Source organism: Haliaeetus leucocephalus, unplaced genomic scaffold (assembly GCF_000737465.1).
Source record: "Haliaeetus leucocephalus isolate CR32 unplaced genomic scaffold, Haliaeetus_leucocephalus-4.0 Scaffold656, whole genome shotgun sequence".
NCBI lineage: Eukaryota > Metazoa > Chordata > Aves > Accipitriformes > Accipitridae > Haliaeetus > Haliaeetus leucocephalus.
In genome coordinates this window covers 13,722,966-13,748,733 of record NW_010973092.1, presented here as the reverse complement: position 1 = coordinate 13,748,733, position 25,768 = coordinate 13,722,966, and the positions used below count along the sequence as shown (strand labels likewise).

Below are 25,768 nucleotides of genomic sequence, written 5' to 3'. Positions count from 1 at the left end.
TGCCTCAGTATTTCAGGTCATTTTGGAAGGAAAGAAACTTTTAGAGTCGTCGTGCTCTTCCATCGTGTACCTTTTGCTATCTTTATACTGTGGAGGAAGTAGAACAAGGTTAATTGAAGAAATGAGAGGTAGAGAGGGAGGCTCTTATATAATTAGGCAGTCTGAGAAAATCATAATTAAGCAGAAAAATACATTATTTCCTCATGAGAACAAAACAATTCCAATCTCCTGGGTAAGTCTGTAATTTGACTCCTTTGAAATAACTTAACGGATACGATAGAACATTTCGAAGTCAGTTCTAGCAACAGTCTTGGCTCAACTAAGGATGCCTTGCTTAGCTATTGGAAATCATTGTGCTACAGCTATTCTTACCTCTAAATACAGCATCTCTTGGTCATCATGCAACAATTTTGTGCTGTAAATTTAATCCGAGACAATTTTTTGTGGGGTGCTAAAGGTTTTCCTACACAAAGATGCAGTAAGTGAAAAGCAAAAGCAAAGTTCAATCACATGTTGACCTTCATGAGACAACTTCAAAGCTAATGAGTTCTGATGATTAAAAATGCAGATTTGAACATACTTTATTGTATCCCAAAGTGTGTAAGAAGCATCAGTATGATTGTGGAGTCACTGCTAATGCTTGTTTGATTACTGATGATAGGTCTTCTACTGACAGATAGCAGTAATCTTGGCTCATTTTCAGACCTCTTACGTTTTAGGCTCTGAACAAGTAACATACAATAAATTCCAAGATTATGGTATCTATGAGATTCTTTTGATGGCATCTTTTATAGATGTCTAAACATCTAACATAGAGGAGGAAGTTATTAGTCCAAATTATGTTCAGTTATTCCTTTGATGATTCTCCTCTTGGTGAAACAAGAGAGAAGGTATGAGGGGAAACAAATCAGTAACCATTTATGTAAGCTATTTGTTGATGTGAACTTTAACTCTGTTTCTTAAGGGGTTCTGGATATGTCAACAGCATATCATGTTCCACATTGTAAAGCTTTTTCTCTCTTAGCTGTTGAAGCTTATTTAGAAGATACAAGCCTCTTTGGTTGATGTTGTCAGCTAGAGCTAGTGAACTTTTGGGTAAATGGGACAATTAAGGAAGAACTTATTTCATAAAAACTTAAAAAATTTTTCTCTCATCAGTTTTGCTGTTTGTGTCAGCAACTTTGAAAGCAGAGTGGGTTTCATCTTGAATTCTTGATGTTGACCAGCTGTTCAAAATCTGTCCTGTATGAATGAGATGGCTCTGATTCCTGAAATTAGTTTTCCATTTTCTGCCCTCAAACTACTTTAGATTTGCTGCTAGCCCCAAGAAAAACAGAATGAGAGAGTCACATATACAAAAAAACTGGAATTGCTATCAATATGCTATAAGAATGTAACTACCAAAAGACCTTAAAACTTGCTGTATGTTGCATAGACTTTTATGGTTGCTTCAGTGTTTTTACAGATTATTGGGTTCATATCTTAAAACTCGCTTGCCTTCCGCTGCTGCTGCTGTACACCTGGATTATACTTGGATTATCAAAAATTAATGAAGTGTGGAAACAGTTTTATAGTTTCTAGGTTACCACAAAATGCATAATCTGCATTATTTCTGGAGATTAAGTGCTATTTGAGCACTCTAAAATGGCGTTTAGTATATAATTTTGTCCTTTGTCTGTGGGTGAGAACTTAAAATCAAGGTCACATATGTATCATTTTATTATGTCAGCCTCCCTAATGGTCATAGTCACTATTCTATATCTGAGTTGTTCTTTTTATTTACAATTTTTAACAACAAAAACCTTTAAAAGGCTACAAACTTTCATGATGATGTTACTTCCTGGTTTTGTAGTAGATTTATTTCTGATGTCTACTGATCAGTTCTGTATACCAACTCTGGAGTATGCAAGTTAGCTCAACTGCCATTTGGCGAACCCAGATTAGTATTTCATGCATATATTTTATGACAGTGTGAATATGTGCTGGCTTCTGGGGTTTTTTTGTGGGTAGTGGGATTTTTTTTGTTTGGTTGGGTTTTTGTGGGTGTTTTTTACCATCCGGAGTGCTTGCTGTGCATCTGCTACAGCTGCTTCTTACAAAGGCCTTACTGAAAGTGGTAGTCTTTTATTACATTCAAGCCATTTTCAGAAAAAAAAAAAGATGCTGTTTTTACAAGTAAAATCTAAATGGGTTTGAACTAGAGTTTGTCCTTTTCGTCCATAGTCAGATTATAAACTACATAGCGTACAGAGCAAATATAATGAGATAACTATATGCTGGACTTCTCTTTTACCCATATTATTCTCACTGTCCTCTTTCCTATGCTGATCATTTTGCACAAGAGGTGACCTGGTCGTGTTTCTGTTACCAGTGCTGGTGTTTCAGCCCAGGGGCTGAAATTACAGCAAACCCACACTGTCTTAGCCAGCCTTGGGATCAGAAGTTACCTTAAACTGAATGTGCAGTTACTATCTATATATGGGATGTGTGTAGTTTTCCTTGGTTTTTAAAGGTTTGCTTTATTAATATATTGATACAATAGATCTTTAAAAAAACAAAGATTAAAATATATGTAGGCTTGCCATTTGAAATTATATTTAGAATTACCTGTGTCTGTCTGTATCTTTATATCTATTATGTTATTAACAGCTTAGTTTTAGAAATATATTTGAAGTTTTTTTCTGAGTTAATGCTCTGGACTGTTCTCCAGAATGTCAGAAGAGATGTGTATCTTAACTGTTTACTCCTGTTTTTATAGATGGCTATACAACAGATGACATTGAATTTTACTGGCGTGGGGGTGATAATGCAGTCACAGGAGTGACAAAGATTGAACTGCCACAGTTCTCCATTGTAGACTACAAGCTTATCACCAAGAATGTTGTTTTCTCTACAGGTTTGTGGAGGGGAAGTTAAAAGGGGAATTCACTGGGAAGACTTTTGGAAGTGGGTTAATTTGCAACATGCAAGTCAAGATCTGAGCAAAAATTTTAGAAACAGGAATAAACTAGAGCAGCAACTGTGAATTTTGAAAGGGGCAGTTTTTATTCCAGCTTTCACAGTGTATAAGACATCACTCATTAACATATGAAGATGATACGGTAGGCGCCATGTTAAGGCTCAGTCAAATAAGCTGTATTTTCTGTTTTCCTATGAAAACTGATTAAGCCACTTACACACCTCAGTGCCCTAACCCCAACAAGGAGTAACCCAGCCTGTAGGAAATTTAGGAACCTTCCTCTCACTATTTCTAGTTCCTTGTGCCAAGCTGTGGATGTATTAGACTAATTATTTTGTCTTTGCTGTAAAACCTTAAAATCCTTGTTCCACAGGATTTGTAGTTTAGCCTAGGCTAGCAAGCATATGATTTTCTGAAGGCTGAAAAGATGCTTTGTGAGGAGGAGTAGAAAATAAGGTTGGATTTCATAAAATAAAAAACAAACCAAGAAGCAACTAGAACATTTCAATGACATACTAAATCATTCAAAAGAGACAAGAGTTGGGTTGGGCTATTACTACAGGATCCTCTCTACCTACTTGAGAAAGCTGCTAGGTGTGTTAAAAAAAAAAATCTTCAAAGCCCACTTTCTAGATACGGATAGAAATAATCTTTGGAGGGAGTATAGACGAATTGTGCATCCCAAATTCTTCAAAACCAAGCAGAAATGGGACTTGAATAGTGACCTCTAGGCACCCATTTGAACAAGTGTTTCATACACCAAAATATTTCTGGTATCCAGTGACAAAGGGCAAGTGTTGCATTGCTTGGAGAGAAGGTTAGAATAAGTCTTACACTGAAGTAGACATACTGCAGCTTGTCAGGGAATAAGCATTTCCATGCTTTGACGCTTTGAAATGTACTTTGGCTGCTGATTGTTGAATATTATGATCCCCAGCACATATGCACCTAGAGCACCCTTGTACCCTTAGAATAAAAGATTATTTAATTTCAATTCTTGCTAGAAATTCTACAGCTAGTTATCCTGGATCTTTCAACTCTGTGTGTACTCTATGTTGCATGAAACAATAAAAACAAAATGACAGAAAAATGTTTTCAGGCTTTATGTAAGTAAATTATGGCCATACCAAATATTCTCTTTTAGGTGCCTACCCAAGACTGTCTCTCAGCTTTAAACTTAAGAGAAACATTGGTTACTTCATTCTGCAGACCTACATGCCTTCTATTCTGATCACTATCCTGTCCTGGGTTTCCTTCTGGATTAATTATGACGCTTCAGCTGCAAGAGTTGCTTTAGGTAGGCATTTTTACACGTCATGCAGTGTGCATTAGCTGAATGCTTTTTCTTGCTTCTGGCTTAGTGGATAGTGCATGATTTGAAAAATAAATCTGTTACATCTTTTTATGTCTGGCTTGTTAAGCTTTGTATTTTTGAATCAGCATTTAAATCATCACAATTTAAATAAAAATTAAAGTGATTTCATGTCTGAATTAGCTAACTGTATAATCATTGTAACCAGAATTAGCCTAATTGTCTCAACATGTTCTGTTGAAAAACTGCTTGTTTTTTCTCCAAAGAGAATGCATTTAGTTTGCTTTTGCTCATGGCAGTCCAGAATACACATTCAGCACTGTGTTATGGATTATAAATTGCTTTTCCTTTCAGGTATGAATTAAATAAAGTTTTACTAGGGTTGTATAGTTAACTTCTTAAGTTGAGGGCTTTTTTCCTTACTGTTACCTTACATTCTAAAAGCAAAACCATTTCCCTAATTAATCTCTAGAGTACTCATCACCAGTCCCATGTGTGTTTGTTTATACTGTGCCCCTCATCAGAGGATCCAAGCATGTTACAAAAATAAACATGAGTATCTATTGCCAAATTTTGTATAAATCAGACTGATTTCTGCCAGTGCAGCTCTCATGTAGATAAATAAGTAAATCACCATAAAAGATACAATTGAGAATTTGACATTTTAGCTTTACAGAATACTGTCTGAGTTTTACCAGGCCTTTCTGTGTAGCATTTTCCCATAAGAATTCAAGACTGCAGACATCCTGAAAATGCTGGAGGAAAGCAAGGTAACAGTGACTTTAGGCTGGTAATTTATAACTGAGACTTGTTAGAGAAGGTTACAGTTTAGCTGGTTAAAAACATATTCACAGAATCCAGCTACTGTTTGTTTGATTTAATGCAGTTTATTACAGCTGTAATTTTCTTTGCTGTACAAAAAATTAAAGACAAAGATAAGGAATATGGACAGAGGCTAAGGGTGGGGGTTTTTCCTCCAGGAAAAAAAAATCTAGAATTTTTCAGCTCTAGCATTTGAATATTATGAGCTATTATGCTAGAAAATTAAAATTAATTCGGTCAATAGACTTGTTAATTCTTTTTTCCAGGAATCACAACTGTGCTCACAATGACAACAATTAACACCCATCTTCGAGAGACTCTTCCCAAAATTCCATATGTGAAAGCCATTGACATGTACCTTATGGGATGTTTTGTCTTCGTTTTCATGGCTCTGCTGGAGTACGCATTGGTCAACTACATCTTCTTTGGCAGGGGACCTCAGCGTCAAAAGAAAGCGGCAGAAAAAGCTGCCAGTGCCAACAATGAGAAGTTGCGAATGGATGTCAATAAGGTGAATTGAAACGGGGATATATTTTTAGCATTGCCCCAGGAAGGCAGACTTTCATTTCTGCCAGACAGAGCTTTAAAATGTAATTTCTTGTAGAAAATGAGCAGAGTGGGATTATTATGATCTTAGCTCTGCAGAGCAGTGTACTTAGCCACCTCAGCAATGAATGCTGCCCTCTAGCCTGGAAAACTGAATTACTTTTTTCTAAAGCATGCATTCAGTTAAGCTTTCCTGTGAGATGTTTTCTCAGTCAGGATGTAGAGTTAAATATGTCTAATCTGTTTCCAAAGGAACAAATCCAAAATGATGGCTATAGCTGATATTCTAGTAAGAGCTGTATGGAACATTGGAAATAAAACCTAAATTTAACCTACTTTCATAGATCTTTCAGATTACCTGGAGAAGAAATATTTGCAACTGAAGTGTTTAAAGCTTGAAAAGTTTGCATATTTTCAACATATAATGGCGCAGGAAACTGTTGACTAAATGAGAAACTGCTCAGAAATAAAGCATCAGCTTGCTGTGTGCTTAATTTTGAATCTAAAAATGGTCCCCTGCGGATGGAGAATTGAGGCAGAAAATACATTTGCCAAGATACACACGTTTGGAAAAAGTATCCATTATGCCTAATGAAAATGGAGCACTTACCATAAAGCACTTGTCATTTTTCATTTTGACCATTTTGGATGAGTTTCACACCGTGGCAAATCTGGGCTGAATGCTAAAAAACACTCAGTGTGAAATGCATAAACTTTCACACACATGCAAAATTGGAAGGTTAAATAAAGTTAAATTTTCTCTTTTTTTTTCTTTTTCTTTTTTTTTTTGCATGAGAAGCTTTTTGAATTTGTAATTCAGCATGATACTCCAAGGGGAAAAAAAATCAAAATCAGAATTTTAAAAAAAATCTAAATCAGAAAGAACCCAAGTGGGTTTTCGTGAAGTGGAAACATAAGTTTCATACAGCTCTAGTGGTGGAATTTCTCATGTTTGTTTAGAAATGCTATACTACCATAGTGTGCCTGCAGACAGGAGAACATTTCGTTCCATTTTTGCTGGAACAACAAAAATCCGTCACACGTTGATAGCGTAAACCAGTTAGTTTTATAGGTTATAGTTTATTGTCTTTTAAGATGCAGGATTATATTGTCGTGTCTCAGATCTCACCTGTCCATTAATTTATTTTTTTTTTAATTTTAGAGAAATATGTTTTAATGAATTAAGGCAAATGCATAATGATGAGATTAATTTTGATGTTATGGTACCATAGATCATCTTTTCCCATTGTAAAGTTTATGAAGATGCTGTAAAATCTTTTTCTTTCTATTGGTGATTTTTCAGCAATGTGAAAAAATCTACAAGTTTTTATTTAATTTGTCAAGTTTATTTTTAAAAAATCAGTTTCCCTTTAAACAATCAAAGCTATTAACTAAGAAACCCTGTAGGTAGTTTTATGAGACTAGATCTGTGTTTACCTGAAATCTTTCCTCCAACATCAGTGGAAATTTAAGGTCCATAGGTGTCAGAGTGTCACCACTAGCTGAGGTATGTTTTTGTATACTGTTTCACTTGTGATATTTTCTATATACTTATTCATACAATAGATCTTTCAGCCACATAACAGAATAGCCAAAGTCTGGTGACAAATTGCTAATCATGAACTAGAATTTGAAAGCAGTAACTAGTGTACTAATCCAATCCAGTAGGCAGAGTAAATTAATTCCAGCAACTGTTGCAGAAATTCACCAGTCTACAGGATTTACACAAAGCATACCGGGAACAACTTTACATTATTTATATTTTTTTATACTGAGCCTTTGCTTAATATACCAGGCCAGCATGGTTCATAGTCCATGGCAGTTTTGCTCTGGTATCCAGATACACTCTCATCTGATAATCGGGTTTGCAATCCCTTAAGCAACAGATAGAGAACCAAACAGGAGAGGATCAGAAAAGACTAGTGATCAGAGAGCCCTGTCCTACTGCACCTAGACTGCTCTGGGGAGGAGGAAAGGAGCTAACAGCTGTTCTTGCTGTTTGACCAGCACCGAGAAAACAGATTCATATTTAATGGACCTGAATATTTTATCTATGAAAGTGGGCCAAATATATTATGCAATTATTTTCACGTACAAGAACCAGAAACGGGCCTGAAATGCCGAATTTGGTTGAGATGCAGGTTTCCATAAAAATCCAAGTATTTTAGAAATGGGACCAAATGGACACTCCATCTCTAATTAGGGTCCAACACTGAAGGACTAATTTTATAAAGAATGAGTGTTCTTTTGTGATATTACTAGGTTGCTCTTGTATCACTACATGGAATACTATGAATTTATCAGAATCAGATACTATGTGAGAGAAGATTAATGCCATGAGTAATAAACCTTAGAACATGAGGGTGAAAACTTCTTTACAGCTCTGTTACTTTATTCAGCACAGACATTCTAAAAAAGGTGGATAAATAGTTACTGGAACTGCTGCTTATAGTGCAGCATCTTTGTTTATACATTATAGACCAGCAAATCTGTAATAGTTTTCTTCAGATTCCAACACCATTTTTTTGTAACAGTCTCTTACAACTTCTTAAACAACAAAAGGTGGTGAGAGGAGAAGTGCTGATTAGTCCTTCCATCCACAGCTACTTGCAGAATGAAGGTAGAAGTTAATACATACTCCATTTATGCTGTTGAATTCTCTGGTATGGAGAGATTCTAGGGCCAGCACAGACACTGGCCTGTTTCTTTAAATTTCATACTGTATTCACGTCATATGCCCAATATGGTGGTTTTGGTTTTGTTTTGGTTTTTTCGAATCATGGTATCATAGAATAGCTTGGGTTGGAAGGGACCTTTAAAGGTCATCTAGTCCACCCCCCCTCCAATGAGCAGGGACATCTTAAATAGATCAGGTTGCTCAAAGCCCCATCCAACCTGACCTTGAATGTTTCCAGGGATGGGGCATCCACAGGTTCTCTGGGCAACCTGTTCCAGTGTTTCACCACTCTCATCGTAAAAAATTTCTTCCTTATATCTAGTCTGAATCATCATAGAAGATTGTATCTTCATATGCACCCTCATTTTCAAAGATTGTTGGCTTTGTTTGGGGTAAGGGAAAGGAAGAGAAGGGAGTGGGCCTATATCTTGATTTGCTTCTTGAATTCTGAAACCTGAGTAATAAAATCATGGAGAAATTTAAAGGACCTAAAACTCGAGGAAGATTGAGACTAACAGATGTTTTAAATCGTATTGGACATGCTTAACTTTCTTTGCAGTAACTTCAGGTTAAAATGGCTGTGTGTATGATCATTCCACTCTTGAAGCTTCTCAAGCTGCATTCAGCATTTTATTGCTTTAGTCTAACTCGTCATTTTTTGCCTTTGTCAAGGCTAGTCATTCTCCCTGTAAACAGTCATATTGTTGCTTACAGGTAAATCACTGGCTTTCTTCTTACTCTAGACATACTTCAGTTATTGGAGATAGTATTTGCATAATTTCCTTACCTCTCTTTTCAAGCCTATTGTCTTATCTTACGTTATTTCTTTAAATGCCTTTATTATCTTTGTAGTCTCAAGTTTTTTTATCTCTTCTGCTCTGAATGGCATAGTATTGCAAGTGTGTATATAAGGATAGGTAAACTGGGAGTGTTGTACTTCTGCTTGAAGACCTAATAGACATTATAAAGTATGATATATATACTCTAACCCATTGTTATGCCATTTTATTCTGTGGACTTTTCTATTTTAAATAGACATGTTGACAGTCATCAGCATCCTTTTGATCCTTTGTAGGCACATTTCATGCTATCTTTTCTTTAGGCTCAGGGCACTAATCTAATATATTGCCTGTGCTTCTTCCAGATGAATAGCAGATATGTTAAAAAATAGGGCCAAATTCTAACTTCTGGCTTCACAATATTGTTCAGCTGACTATCTTCCTTTGGGTAATTGTACATATATGTGGGACATAGCATCTCTTCAGCGTTAAGATAATATGTCAAAGACTTTACTGAAATCCGTAACTTTCATCTCTTAATTCTGTAATTACATAAAAATGGTCTGCAAAGGATTTGGTCTAGAAGCCTCTATGAGGCTTTTTTCTTCTAATTGTAATTTTGGTTTCTGTTTCCTGTGGGGATAGAAGGAGGTGGGGGAGAGAAACAAGCTACTGTGATATAACCCTTCAAGTTTTCTGCTTTATGAAGCCTGGCTTCGTCTTCAAGGAGATGATTAGCCTTACCAGGATCTCAGCGTAGAGCCTGGTACAACGGCTAGTAATTTCTGAGGTAGACCCCAGCCATTTTAATATACTTAATTTCTGTTATCACAGTTCAAATAATGAGCTTCTTGGTGCTCTCTCAGTACTGGTTTATTCCCCATAGATTTCTTCCAGAATCCAGTAGCCAAGGTATTTTTGATTAATTTTTATATTTTCTTACATTGTTGGGTCCAATAATTTTACCTTGGATGTTTCCATCTTGAAACTGTGGCTTAGATGGGCTTTACTGATGCTGATCACTGTGATGTGTCCGATGCATCTTCTAGTCTTTGTGTTGTTCAGGATTTCCAGTCTGATCACCTCCCAACTCTGTGTTTTCAGTATAATTTCCTGTATTACTAAATTCCCAGTAAACCTGCTGCTTATGCTGTTGTTACATCTTTTGGATTCTATTGCTGTTTTTTCCACAGTTGCTCATCTATCTTATTTGATCCAGACTACTGCATACATTAATTGACTTCTCTGGAGGTATAAGTAAGGTGAAAATGCTTTTCAGTATCAATGATATCTGTGTACTTGTTATTCTGGATAGATCGGAAAACCTCCATTACAGCTGTGTGGTGGAAACCAGAACAGTCACTGTAAAGACCATGGTAGATGTACAGGGCTGAATGAAAGGCTGATTCTTCTTCATCTGTAAAGAAGTGGTTCTTGCATCTTGCCATCTGTACATTTGACAAGGGGTGATTGTAATGGAAAAGCAGCTGTACGCCATCCTCTTCCAAAGCAACGAAGCTTGGAAGTGTGTCAGGCAGCAGAGACGATACTCGCTGCGAGTATTGTTACCAGTTCCTACATCAAGTCCCTTGTTAAAAGAAGGGCTACAGATCCATCTCTTGACAGTTTTTTTCTTAGACATCACTATGGTTTCTTTACCAGGATGTTAGCTAGAAACAGGACGTGATACTTGCATTTTTTTGACCCAGATATCAAACCTTGTAGAGGCATTACCATATAATGGTTTGGTGCATCTTGACGTCCTTTTCTAGTCCTGTTTTTCTAATTCTTACAGGCATGTTATTCAGGTAGTGTTTATTTCTAAATTAATTTTTTTTTCTTTATAGTTAGATCCTCTAGGTTTAGAACAGTTAATTATTGCAAATAAACTTTTCTTATATAAAATTTGTTTGTTATATTATTTCAAAGTAATTTGATTTGCCACTTCTGTGAAGTGGCATTACATTTTGCATAATGGAAATACATCACTGAACGTGGTTTTAGAATGTATTCAGTTGCAGTAATAACCGAATCCTAGACATGTCCAACCTAGCTTAAAGCAGAGACATGCTGTAAGTGTACTGGCTATATACTTGAAGTACGTGATAACATAAGTCACATAAATAAAACTACCTCTAATTTTGCAATCATGCTGTTGTTATTGTGAGCATTAATAAAGCAATTTCCCTCTGGAAAACTGGGGGAAAATGTCAGGATATTATGCAACACTTCATAAAACTGTTTATACAGATTTATTCGGTCAGGTTTTTTTGTTGGTTTTTGTGTTTGTTTTTTTTTTCCAAATAAATGTGAACTGACATTGCTAACCTCTGCATGTTTAGATAAGGGTTTTTTTCTGGAGACAAAGACTTTTTTAAACCATACTGAGTGTATTTTTAAAACAATGAGTAATTCTTTACTCAGTAGTCTTTGTATTACATAAGGTATTCAGTCAGCAAGCCTGAAAGTTACAGTGTGTTGCTGTTACACAGTGCCAAGTCACAAACAAGTGAAATTGTCAGACTAATGACATTTTTCTATCAGAAATTTGGGTACCAAGTAGAGAACATGGAACATTAATATGATAATGAGATTAAACAGCATATTAATAGATTGGAATCACAATAGAAATGTTCTCTTGAAGAATGAATGTAGGGCTTAGTGAGCTAAGAAGGTCTGAACAAATATAGGTATCTTTGCAAATTCATTGCCCTCCTGACCCACTGTTGTTATATCCAAATTAGCACACAGTTGCTAAAGGAGATGAGATGGCAAAGAAAGAACAAACGGAAGCTTAACTTGCCCTCAGCTGCACTTAACATGGTAACTTTCTTCCCCATCAAATTGTTTCAGCTGCTGAATTTTTCCCCTACAACTTTTTGACCAAGGAAAAGAGTCTGACCAAGTTTAATCAGAAAAGTTGAATAGTTCTCCTCAGATCTTTCATTTTCAGAGGACTCCACTGCATTATCAGAGTTTAAGACAAACAAGACCATGCAATTACCTGTTTCACAAGTGATTGCACCTAATTATTTCACCTATGCAACTGGTCAGGCTGAGGATGGACAGTGTCTGGCAAGGAAACAGGGCTCCCACAGCATCCTCCTCATCCAGGTGCCCATTTTCAGATTCACTGGCTCACGTACGTGTGCTGTTCAAACACGAAGACTGAGTACTTTCTGTTTCATTGTGCCAACAATGCCATCCATTACAGTAGCACACTTGGAAACAGCACAGAGTCAGCTCAGGTATTGCTTTGCTACCTGCCGTTTCCCATAACAACTTCCAAACTTCTTTTTACCACTTCACTAGTGAATAAGTAGAAGAGCCTGTGCATTTTTTCACTGTCATATCCATAGATGTCTCTTTCGAAAAAGAGGGGTGGAATTAGATGGAGTGTGTTAACTTGAGCCAATGTGAATCCATTGATATGTACATGCAGCCCTTTACAGGCCAACTTGTGATAGCTTCCAGTGCGCTGCAAGCAAAGTTGCTCTCCTCCATTTTCAGACTAAGGTGTAAAGATGAATTGAGAGGGCTGCAGGCCCGAGATAATATACCTTGCTTCAAAGCAATGCTTATTAGCTTAGGCTTGGCTAATGCCTTTATTTCCCCTCTGATTTACTGCTCACTTGCCTTCGGCCTTTTCAGTTCACAGCAATATTTGTTTATTTCTATCTGAAGAAATCATATATGCACGTCTATGGAGGAGGAGTTATTGCAAAGGTACCTAAAACCAGTCAGTACTTATTACACAGAACTGCACCTTATACCCTATGCAGTAGAGGTACTTCTAGTATAAAGTATGAGTAAGCATGTAAAACATATTTATAACAAGATGTAAAAGCTTTTGTAAAGAAGAGGAATTTTAAAATGGCTATATGCACAGTTTTGGTTAATAAAGTGAACAGGATATCAAAACACTAAGGCAACATGAAGCTCTCAAAATTTCAGTCTAAGATCTCAAATCCTCACTGCTCTATGTTGCTGGAGCTAATGGTACCACTATCCAGATTTCAGTGAAAGCATTCATCCTCTTTCTTTTCCCTCCAAGGAGAGTTTTCCTGCTGTTTGCAGTACAGGTAAAACTGCACGAGGACTGATTCTTGATCCAGGGTCAGAAGGTATTCCTTACACAGAAGTTTACTGAAGGACATGTAATAAAAGTAGGCATGGATTATAAAAGCTCAGCCTTTCTCCTAAATTTACATTCATGCATTATCAAGAAACAACTTGCATATGAAACAACCAGCAATGCACGGAGTGCTTGGCCAGCCTCTTTGTGTTTTGTTGAACCAGAGGTTTGACAGGAGTGAAATTTGAGGAAGTTCCAGTTTTAGCCTGGAGCATTTTGCAGAAGCAGTCAGAAGGTGATTTATTTCCACAATCTGTAATGGTATTCCACATGACATCTGAATAAAGGTCAAGTCAGCTGCGTGAGGTTTTCTTTCTGCAGCCGCGCTCCTTCGAATGCCACGTTTAATTAATGTAAGACCAGTGTGTGTACACTCCATTTGTTTAAAGCACGTTATCCGTTTTGTAGTGCATCTACAAACCTGCCATCCACCTGTGACCCTGAATTAAGTGCACTTTTGGTTGCAGAAAAGATTCCATTAATGCAGTTTATATCACTATTTCAAATTGTGGGGAAATAAGGCGCAAAAAGGTAAATGATGTACAGTGAAGTAGAAGAAATGTATGTAGCTGCAGTCCAGAAGGTGTGTCTGGCTAGTGAATTGATTTCCCAAAGCAGATCAGCTCTAAAGAGTTTGCCAAGGTTTAACTGAATGGCCACGAGTCAGCCAATTTCTACCCAAAAAAGAAGTTGTAACTCTAAATGTTACGCGCTACGGGATGTAACCTAGTTGTGCTCATGAGTCTTGAGATCACTGGATTGTATACACTAGTGTGGCACTAAGTGGTGAAAATATTATGATGTAGAAGACGACAGTTTGTCAATCCCTTTGCTTTATTTGTAGTGTCTAAAAATTATCATGTTTGGTTTCTTTTTGCAGATAGCAATGCATTTTTATATCTAATCTAGGGGAAATCGATTTCAGGTGATCCAAAATTCTTATCAGAAGTGTTTACATAATCAGAATGATAGTATCCCACACTGTTAAGAAGGAGGATACATATTTCAAATCCTCTTTTATACTTTTTGCCCGTCTTTAGTCTATCAGTAACTATTAATTATGATGCTTTAGCTTTGTTGTTGTTTGCTCTTTAGGCTGTAAGATTACCTAGACTGAAGCAAGTTAATACTTTCAACACTTAAAAAAACCCCAAACTGCTGTGTTAGAACACATTCTAAAGATTTTCCCAATATGTAAAAAATATTTTTTTCCTCAAAATCTTCTCCCCCTGCCCCAACAGTGGAAACATTCTAATTTCCCGGAGAGACATGGTGCAGTCACTCTGCAGCATGCCATGGAGACTGCTTGTCTTGCATAAAGATAAAGATAGATCAAGGTTAATGAGCAGAATAGCCCAGACAACCTAGGAATAACATAACTAGCAGTATTCATAACAAAATATTACTAATGTAGCATATGAACTGGGCATCCATTTAGACATGTACAAGTTGTATAATTTCTTACTTTTTTTTTTTTTTTTAAGGGTGTTAAGGTTTGTATTGCATACATGGATGTTAAATTTAATGAAACAGTCATGCTGGGCTATGAAGACCTATGTTTATCAGTAAATTCACTTAGTTACTAATTCTTTTGGATACTAGCTGCTTTCCCAGAATTCTGCGTATGGAGAAAGATAGACACCAGAGGTTAGTTTCTCACATAACTGAGGAAAAAGGTTAGGAGGTCGATAGGATTATGCCTAAATATAAATTTGTGTTCATATATATACAGATACATATGTCTATATATGAGAATATATCTTTTTTACTCCTTAGATACTAGTTTTAAGAATCCCTCTGTAATGATATAAGATATTAAAACATAGAAGTCTAAATCTTGTTTATTCTTATGCCTCCATTCCTCTTTTTAGAAGTGTGAGAGACTTGAACTTAATTTTCTCCCCCACCCAAAAAACCTGTTGAGCCTTGTCCCTAAACTTAATGCATCTGAAAGCTCTGTACAAAAAGCCCTGCATACCTGTCCTTGCTCATGTCCTCACAATGAACTAAACTTTCTGGTAATATAGTTGTCAGAAACTTGATGGTTTTGGGCTGGCCTGAAGGATGCAACAGTAAAGGTCACACAGCCTAAATCAACATGATTACATGAAAATAATGTTTTCTTTGGACCACTTTCTGTCCATGTATCCTTTGAGTATCCAAAGGTTCCTGCAGGTAACTGGAAATAAAGGTCTTCAGAAATGAAAGATTTTAGCTTACGTTTTGCTAGATGGAATTCTGAGCTCTTATACCTTCAGGCTACAGCAGTTTTGGGTAGGAAAAGGGTCTTTACATAAGTTTCAATTGTTGTATGTAAGGTCTTTTGTTTATTAAAGTATATGATAATATAGCCAGAGAAGAAGATCTAAAAGCCAATTCCATATAGAGATGATTCGTCAGCTTTTATTTCTTCTTCCTTTTTGTATCATGAGGCATATACAATATGTAATAATTTGCAATATAAAAATAAGCCTATGTTTGGTTTCATTAACTCATTAATAGCTTTCTCAGTTGTGAGTGGATCACCCTTCCTGAAATGCATCATATGAAACTTTTATAACATTGAACATAATCATGTTTTACGTAAACACCTACCACATTTGCATGTTAGTAAACTATTTTTTCTCGTTTCCATAAAATTATGTGTCAAGAACAAACTGCACACTATTGCCAAAAAAACCCCAGTCATTTTCCTTCATTCTAAATGTGTTCTGAAATTCTCCTACTATCTATATATTTATATTTTATATGTGTGTGTATATATATTGCCATAGAACTATATAATACATTGAACTAATCAAACTCAAGTTTAGTTTAAATTTACAAGCACAAAAGGCCACCAAAATGTCAGGAAGAAAACTATAATCCAGTTTTTATTTCTCTATGATTAATGCATACACAATACCAAGATAGTACAAAATATGCATAATACGGAATATTGGTATATATTGTGCATACACAGAAATTTACTTAGAAACAAATCTGAAATGACTAACCATGTCTTGGCAACAAAGTTTCTTCCTTCTTGTCACTCATTTTTAATGAGTGACAAAATGTTAGACTCTTCCTGAAACAGCAGACTATCAGTGTACAAGTAAATCATGCAGGAATGTTCTAATTCAGTCAACAAATTCAGATCTTTTGATTATTTTAAAGCAGAAGACTTTTAATTTTAACATAGTCCTCTGAGCCTTGCGGTATCTATAGCTGTGGAACTGGCAGTATTTCAGGCTTCTACGTCAGCACTGAATGTGATCATAAGAACTACATTTCTAGATCTTTTTAAATTCAGAAATTCGTTGTCAAAAGTTAGAAATTCATCTTTATTTTCTTTACAATGAAAACTTGTCAGTGATTTTCCATAGAAAAATATCAATTATTTTAATTTTTTTGTTGAATCAACTGCAGTTTCTCTCCAGTGTTTTATCTGGCCTTTGTCGGTGTTCCCAAAGTTTTTCCTTGGACCTTGTGCTGCCCCTGGCCATGTTAAACTTTGGGCTGGGCCCAAGAATTATATTGTTGGTCTTCCCCCAAAATCACGAGCCTAAATCTGTTGACAAGTGAGTATATTGTGGTCACATGGATGAAACACTAGTAGACTGCCGTACAGTCCACCTACTCTCATGACAAGTATATGCTGTATAGTTCTTTGCATGTTGTATTTGACTTCAAACAAGAAAAATAACGTCTATGTATTTTACAGAAGTCTGTTCTAGAGGAGCAGCTTTATCAGCCTTATGTTTACTGTCTATTTCATATGTCAAAACCATAACTATATCCAAATCATACCTTAGAAATTTTGCCACTTGCAATGATAACCAAATATTTCATGCATTTTTCATCTTTCTTGAAGCTTTCTTATATAAGCAATTTTGCTGTGTTTCCGTAGTAGATATTTGGTGCTAGATATATCTGTTAAAGTATATTTTGTAAGACAGCATAATAGGGGACAGCTTATGGGCATAACAGAAGTTTGATGAAATTTTGGTCTTATTTATCACAGATGGAAGAGAGCACCTTTTAGGATGTAGGTTCATGCTGATGTGTTATTCATTTATATTATCTCCAAGAGAATAAAATGTATACACATAAATGGGTTGTTATTTTAGCAAATAAATAACAAATACTTCATCAGAGCAGTATTAGTAAGAATCTGGGCTGCCTAACACCTTGTTTCTTGGAGAAACGGCAGGATTTGGAGCTGTTGTTAACTGGTACCCCAGAAGACTTCTATTCCAAATCACCTGCCTTTGCTTCTTCCTACGTCTCAGCAGTAAAAAATTGTTGCTGAAAATTGTAACTTAAGTTTCAAAAATTCCAGTTCTATTTACATTGCTTCCTTTATGTTTATTTTCAGTCAAAGATTATTTTTTCCCCTTCTAATATTTACAAAATTTGCCTTGTAAAAATAAATTCTTTCAGGAAGTTCAGATAGATTAATTTAAAATTTTTTCAGCTTTTCTCCTAGGGAAGTTTTTGATGCTTATCTTTAACATAGAAGAGATTTCTTTCATGGAAGGGTTTCATTTTTAAGATAGAATCACTTACCAAGAATTATTTTGTTCTGAGTGATGATTTTGCAGTCTTCTGGAAGAAAAAAGAAATCTGAAATTTCTAGAAGGGAAGGCAACTACCTTTAGGTATCATAAATATGAAGCTTATTCAGATTTGAAGACTTCCCAATTAGAATTCTCCTTAACTAATATTTAGCTCCACCATTGTGATACGTTCTTGCAGGTTAAAAAAAAAAAAATTGTTTCCTCCTTATGAATAATGTATATGCATTATTCATAGTTTTGGATTGAGAGTGAAAGTCTTATTCACAGGAAATCACTTGAAAACATGACTAAGCTTAAGATTTATTTAAGTCCCATTAAATTAATGTATCTACTTAAGTAAAGTTGCAAGCTCATTTCCTGAATCAGGTATCTGTTTTCAGTTTTTGGTCAACTCTGTCTGCTGCTCTAGAATGGAAATAACATGTACAACATCAAGGCCTTACTTAGATAATTTATTCCTTCCACTTTACTAGAGATTGCGTTGGACTGAATTATCTTGGCCAAAAGAGAAATGGAGGAAGATGTGTTTCTACAGAAACACAGTGTACTCTCTATTTTTTTTCTTGGTTGGCTAAGCTGATTTATCCCTCTTTACTCCAAAAACCCCAGGGATTTTTTTAGAATATTTTTAGAATGTTTTTAGATATTTTAGAAGATGTTGGTGTAAGGTTCAAGCTGAGGGCAGGACACCCGTAGGCCATTTCCCCATTTTTTCCTATTCTGTGCCATAATTCAAATAGCAGTCCTGATTCTGCCTATTTCACTTGTTGGCTTTTGGGTTTAGAACATTGGATTCTGTGCAGTTTGAACAAGTTCATATTTCATGATTTTTATTCAAATGTCATCAAGCCAAAGATACTTCAGCCTCTTTCATTTTATGTGGACACTTATTCTGCAACCTCTTACCTATGGAATCTTGTGTGTAAGTAATGGATGCCAAAAGAAAGTATATGTTTTCAACCATTTCTCCAGAATCCGACAATACTTATGACTAAGTTATCGATGTGTTGCTAAAGATAATGATCAAGAAATCACATATATCAGAGGATAAAACTAGATGCCTAGAAATCAAATTGTAAGTAGATAGAGCAGTGTTAAAGCTTCATGTCCAGATCATGCATTTTTCCTCTCACTTTCTTTTTTTCTAATTCTTACAGGTTTCTTGGGTTTTTTTGCTTAGGTTTTTAGGCTTTAAAAAGCTCAAGAACCTAAAGAAAATCCTGATTTAATTTGCAGAGTTTCTCTGGATTTTCTGACCTGAAACCAAACAAAGTAACCTGAAAGTTTAAGTCAGCCTAATTTTACTGTCCTCTAACTGCATGCTTTACAGCCTGACCTAAATCTTAGGTGTATAATGCAATCTGAGCCAATGCATGCTAATGTGGTTTCATAAACAGTTACTGCAATGCTGGCAATAAATTCAGTTTTGTACAGACAATGGAAATGCAGTGTTTTTCACATTCTTAAGGACATTGTTTCACATATGGATGTTTGGAAATATTAGGCATTTGTGCTTTCTGAGTTCATACAGCTTTATCTTACCAGACTTGCTTTTCATTTAAAAAATGTCTGTATAGCTTTAGGCAGGTGCCATTTGAAAATCAGTAATTCTTTTTTCTTCCAGAGTGAACCTAACAGCAGCTTATACAGGACTATCAACCTTCCACATATTACCTTGTGTAGTCAGTGCAGTCCCCAGAGATCAGTGGTTCCTAATCAATAAGTCAAACCTTGCTGATGAGGTGGAAGATCCCTATTACACGTAAAGTGCACTTCATACTTTCACCTAATCTTGCCAGAGCTATTGTGACTAGTCAGGAATGGGATGTTACTGGTTTTCCAAGCAAAGCTCAGCGGCTAAGAGGTGGGAAACTATGCTATAGATAGTACTAAGGTCTTTATCTCTAACAAATTAAATTATATGTCTAGGCATGTCATGTTGGTCCTGATTGTGAAAGGGATCTTTATTTCTGTCTTCAGTTCTTAAGAATGTCGGTTCACAGAACCTATAAATGCTGAGACCTAATCTCGGGTGTTAATCTTTGTAATAGGCTGGCTACTTCTGTTCTCCCTTCATGGTTTAGCTCACCGTATTTTGCTTTTGGCTAATGGCAGCCCTACTTAACAAAAGGATATTTCTTTTGAATATGCAACTTTTTTTTCACAAGGTTTTTCCATCAGAAATTCCAGCCCTACTGTCTATTTTATCCATGGCTTCTGAGACATTCTGCCATAAAATGAGCCATCAGTAGCTGCTTGTAATTGAAGGTTATAGGTGAAAATGAACAGTATATGAGGAAGGAAAAGTGTCAATATTCTATCTTTGCAAGTCATCAGTATAAATTTCACTCCTACTATGAAGCTGTGTTTGGCATAACAGTAGAGCATAATCACCAAGATGCTCGATGTTAGTAATTTCAGAGATCTGGTCATCCTTGGAGGATTCCTAATGTACATATGTGCGTATGTATGCATGTGTGTGGGAGTTGTAATTTCCTTGTATTTTACAGTTGCTATCATGTTAGTGTAAGAGGAATTCCTCTAGAAAGCCATCATTTTGGAGTTTCTAGGTAGCAGGAAGAATATATAACGGTAACATTTCTACACTTTCCTCTGTATTCCCTTTGTTTGAGGCCATCAAAAAGGTCATGGCCTCTTTCAAGGATCCAGAGTCAGCTTTTCTTCCAGTTGACCTGGACCTACAAGTGAATATCATTTGCATCATATATTTTGTCATCCACCTTTAAGATTGATTTATAAAAATCCCACCCTCTTGCATGGTTGCTGAGCTCTGCTCATTTCTCCTCCACTTCTGCTTTCACCTTTTATTTCCATAGTACTTGCTGCTACTTTTTCTTCATCTTCATCCTCGCTTCCTTTCTTGTCCCTGGGAATTTCTCCATTACGTTTGAACTCTCCTGTTCACCATAAAGAGTCTAGTTCTATGGTTGAACAATCCTTCAGCACCAAGAGATCTTTTTAACCTTCTTCCACCTCCTTTTGAAACCACTTTTACACTTACTTTTCCCCCAGAATAATTTTAACAGTTGTTTTCATATCATCATACCTTCCTTGGTCAAGTGACCAGCTGGAAAAAATACATTTACATCACAACGTTATGTTACCTTGAGGAGCGGAGCAGAGCAAGGCAGTAACAGCACCTCTGAAGCCAGAATATACTTATGCTAATTGTTGGCTTAGAGGTCCCTGTATCTTTTAATTAGTTGTCCTATTATTACCCTAGAGTGCTTTAATTTTAAATGAAAGATAATAGCTGCCTTATCTCTAAGGAAACTGGTCTTGATTTTATTAACTTACAGGACAGAAGAATAATTGGCACATATCATTGTCCAGAAATGTATTCAACAAAGGTATCTTTCAATGTTTTCTAATGTTTTTATCCTCAGAGACTTAAAATTCAGGTCCTGACCACTTACGGTCATTAAAGATCCCATGGCACTTTTTTATAGTGTGGTCATCTCAACCCCAAGCATCTGGCCAAATATCAATTTATGTAACTGTTCTGCTTACCTAACATTCCCCACCACCACTCAGCCACCCCATAGTTTCAATTGGCTACAGCATTCTCCATTTCCTCGACTAAAATATAGTGTATTGTTCTGCACTGTCAGTCACCACATTTCGCCTCAGAGGTGATTGCGCTTCCCTGGGAAGTGAAGTTGTTCTTCTTTCTAAATGCTTGTAAAGCGCTTTGGGATCCTTTTGAATGGGTGGTGCTGTGTACGATAAACGTAATTCATTATCATTCTATCTCAGGCTTCACTTAGTTACAAAAGCATGTTTTATTTAGAGTTGGGCGAACCTACTTGGTGGAAATAACACTCCCAGCTCTCTCTGATCTGATAAGGAACCTTTTATCAAAGGTTGAAAAGTTAGGTTAATTTCTTTCTGGTTTTTTTTGTTGTTGTTTGTTGTTGTTTGTTTCTTTCTTTCTTTTAATTTCACATTCATTTGTACTTCTGGATTGGAACTTTGGGAGTTCTTCAGATTGGGAATTCAAAATACCATGAAAAATGCGGTTCTTGTTATGGTCAATCCACCGTTCCGGTGCAGGAGGGTCAAATTAGTGCTCGAGAAGCATCTGAACTTTGTGGTGCTTACCTGGCTATTCTAACACTTGAAGGTTCGCCCATCACTAATTTTTACTGTATTTTGCGTTATTTCTTCTGAAAAATTCTTGAAATATTGAAAAATGCTATGCTCCAACTCTGATATCAGTGTGATCTGTGCAGAAGATACTTTGCCCTAGAAGATAGCTTAGAATATTGCTAAATGTTTTTTCTGCCCAGCATCACTAATCTTAGAAACTGCTGCCAAGATTACCAGATATCTGCAGCAGCTTGCTGTGTTAAGATGTTTACTGAAATGAGAACAGAAGTGACAAAAGAATCAAAGCAAAAAGTTAACTGGAGTGATATCATGTTGCTAAAACATGCCTGACTCTAACTGTAGTAGACTAAAATAACTTTTCTTGCATTTGTGTTGCATAGAACGTATACGAGTGTGTAAAGAGCACTCAAATTTCTAATATCATTGCAGATCAGAAGGATAAAATGCTTAAAGTAGATTCGTCCTAAGAAGATTTAAGATGTGAACAAGTTTGTTGGCACTAAAATCTTTCCAAAGATAGTATCTTAGAATGCACAACGTTGAGGTGAAAATAACCCAGGCTCTGGGCTAAGGGGTAAAACCATTGCATTAGTGGATGTTATGTCAAACTTCCTCTGATGTCATTGGAACTAAAATTTCTGTTCTTTTCTTAAGGCTTTGTGAAACTATGGAAAATGTAGTTTCCAAGTGGCTTTGCAACCCTCTTGTAAGATGCTTCCCCTGTTTGTTTTTAGACATTCTTGGGATCAATGAATGCCAAGTGCCTATAATTGCTTTTATTTTCAGGGTACTGAAAGTCTTATTATTTGTCTCAGATCTAATAACAAATAACAAACAGCCGATTTTGTCTTACCCCAAACATCATGTAAGAATTTTCTAAATAACTACACTCATTATAAGAAAATGTTTGAAAGCTCTCTTGAAAAATTTCATAGATCTATTTCAAAGCTTTTGTATGTATTCGCTTTTGTTTGTATTACAATAGCAGAATACTCTTTTTGCCTTAGTTTCATCTAATGCAGGTGAGAACTGATTTGATGGCCGTCCTGGCTAGAATACAGTGTTTCCTCACCATGCTCAATATCATGCTACAGAGTTCTTAAAGGAATTTTTCTTGAGTTCCAGCTCAACTTTCGCATTTTTCCAGTGCTGCTCAAAAAAGATCGATTTCCCTAGCACACTAGAAAATTCAAAGATTTCATATGGCTTTGATGGAAAGCAAGCAAAAATAGATGATTTTGGCTGCTTCACATTGAGTCATTACATTTAATCTAAAACTAAAATATAATGAAACTAGAGGGGTGCAAACTCACATAGATTGGAAAAAAAAAAAAAGAGAGGGGGAAATCTGGCATCTCAGCGATGCCAGTTTTTATGCATCACTTGAACAGATGTAATCACTCAAATGGCAGTGTTTCAGTAGGTCCAAAGCACTTCTGTGAGCGTCTGCCTTCCCAGTTCATAACACTGTGCAGTGGATGCTGCTAAAAAGCAACTGTTTTCAACCCAATTCTCTCACCGTGCCGTGTGAAATATTACACAGGGTTTTTTTAATAATGGCAAATACAGTGCTATATTGGGTAGTGCAGCAAGGTACCTGCTGCTGACTGCAGGCTTCTAAATATTACAGAATAGATTAATGCCATATTATTGTTTAGAAATCAAAAAAAGTCACAGTTTGTGCACTTTCAATAATAATCATAATATACATTATGTACATGATAATGAATAATGTGGCTGAGTTATTCTTAAAGGAGCTCTGGGACAGTTTCATCTCTTATTTGGCCTGGAGTATATCTGCACTACCATCACTAAGTCAGTGTACTTAATTAGCTGCTCATTAGCTATTATTGCTTTTAAAGTTTTTATTTAATTATACTCTTTAATCACAGAATCCAAAATATATACTTAGAGGGAACGCAGAGGAGATTTATAACTTCCTAAATAACCTTATATTTGTTTTCTATAAATGGATTATTTTGAAGTTCTCCTACCATACTTCGGATCTGCTCCAGATTGCCTAAGAGTAGAATTTAGTTCCTCATCATTGAAATCCTCTTGATTGTCTAAGAGGTTTCTTTACAACATTGCATTAATATTTTTTTCACTGAACTGCCTTTAAAAAATATATAGTAGCTAAAACTACCCATTGAAACAACTGTTCAATGTACATTTGATGTGATTACACTCTGTATGTTTTTCCTTGCTTGAAATTGCAGATCTCTGCTATTCCAGCGTTCAGGTCTCCACAGCATGCACTGTATTTATGAAATTCATTAGCACTGGGGAATGGAGTTTCTACATAGGCCTAGTTAGACTATGGCGGTGCCTTTCCCCAAGTAACCAGCAGTCCTGTTTGGAATATAAGGACTGAAAATTTGCATTCTCTTGTGCCATGCTCTGGGCCTCATTTTATAGAGGTGGAGAGACCTCGTGAATACTTGAAGTTTTTGTCAGAGCAGCAGCTTTCATTTGAAAGAAGAAAAAACCAAAACAAAGCAGACCCTTTTCCATTTGATTTCTCTCCAAAAGCCCCCAAAAGTTCAATATTTGCCCCAGATATCCTACCCAGTGGCAGAATCCCACTTTCAGGATCTGAGCATGTACTCCATTTCCAGGTATTGCTTCTGCTTACAGAACATGGGGTCTAGGGAAATACCATTTATTCCATTATATTATACTGGCCTTATTGTTCCTTGAATTCACAAATAAATGGCAATAAATATAGTCATGGCTATGCTTAAAGTCTTTCAGACAGGCTGACATCCAATGAATTAGAATTGTTAGAACTAGCCCTTGTCAGCATGGCTTCAGTTCGCAACTGATCGGGCTTCCTTTCTCTCCTGTTAAATCTGCTTTCTTATTTGTTACAGATGGATCCACATGAAAATATTTTGTTGAGCACACTTGAAATTAAAAATGAGATGGCTGCCTCCGAGGCTGTGATGGGGCTTGGGGACCGTAGAAGCACTATGCTGGCGTATGACACTTCAAGCATCCAGTACCGGAAAGCTGGCTTACCCAGACACAGCTTTGGTCGCAATGCCCTGGAGCGACATGTAGCACAGAAGAAAAGTAGGCTACGGAGACGTGCATCTCAACTGAAAATTACCATTCCTGACTTGACTGATGTAAATGCCATAGATCGATGGTCGCGCATATTCTTCCCTGTTGTTTTTTCCTTCTTCAATATTGTCTATTGGCTTTACTATGTGAACTAAGAAACAAAGCCACACAGGAAGCAAGAACTGGATTTCTCTTCAAATCGGTTGTACAGCCAAAAGTGGGACTTAGAAAAATTCTATTCAGGACAAAAAGTTATTTTAAAACACCTTAGTTGCTGGCCCACTCTATGGTCTGTTTTTATAATGTTTTGGTTGTATCTGCTAAATCTTAAATACGTTAAGTTGCAGTATGGACATATCCCCTTATCAAAATATAAGTGCATTTGGAATGTGAAGGCAAATTGGATTTTGACAATCACTTTTGTGTCATTGTCCCTCGCTCTCTCTTTTCTCTCTTTTTTTTTCTTTTCTTTTTTTTTTTTTTAAATGGCCACTTGAGTTTAGTGATACAAATTATAGAGCGGCATTTGAGAAACAAGTTCTAGTTTCAACAGCAGTACATACCATTCTGAGGGAAACTGCATATCTGAGACATGCATCTACACTTAAGAGAGTGTATTAAGTTATTATCATGCTTATGAAACATATACACTTTACTTTTTAAATGTGTAAACTTGAAAACAAGTAGTGCCTATCATCTTTTCCAAGATGATGATGGTCAGAGGTTTCCCAACCGTATTCAGGTATTTCCTGTTATTTATTGAAAGAACTAAACCTTTGACT

General features: G+C 36.2%; 1 protein-coding gene across 3 annotated transcripts in view; it reads left to right on the top strand.

The window, feature by feature from the left end:
• Positions 1 to 25,200, top strand: part of GABRB2 (gamma-aminobutyric acid (GABA) A receptor, beta 2) — a 172,778-nt gene extending 147,578 nt beyond the window's left edge. The window contains exons 7-11 of one of the 3 annotated variants that reach the window (XM_010579117.1): positions 2,759 to 2,896; positions 4,104 to 4,256; positions 5,360 to 5,604; positions 21,110 to 21,160; positions 24,794 to 25,200. In XM_010579117.1, the coding sequence (XP_010577419.1) occupies positions 2,759 to 2,896; positions 4,104 to 4,256; positions 5,360 to 5,604; positions 21,110 to 21,160; positions 24,794 to 25,141 (935 nt within the window). In that variant the 3' untranslated portion in view covers positions 25,142 to 25,200. Of the gene's footprint in view, positions 1 to 2,758; positions 2,897 to 4,103; positions 4,257 to 5,359; positions 5,609 to 21,109; positions 21,161 to 24,791 lie in introns of all 3 variants that reach the window. The other 2 variants (XM_010579119.1, XM_010579118.1) reach the window with 2 other exon arrangements.
• Positions 25,201 to 25,768: the final 568 nt, after the last annotated feature.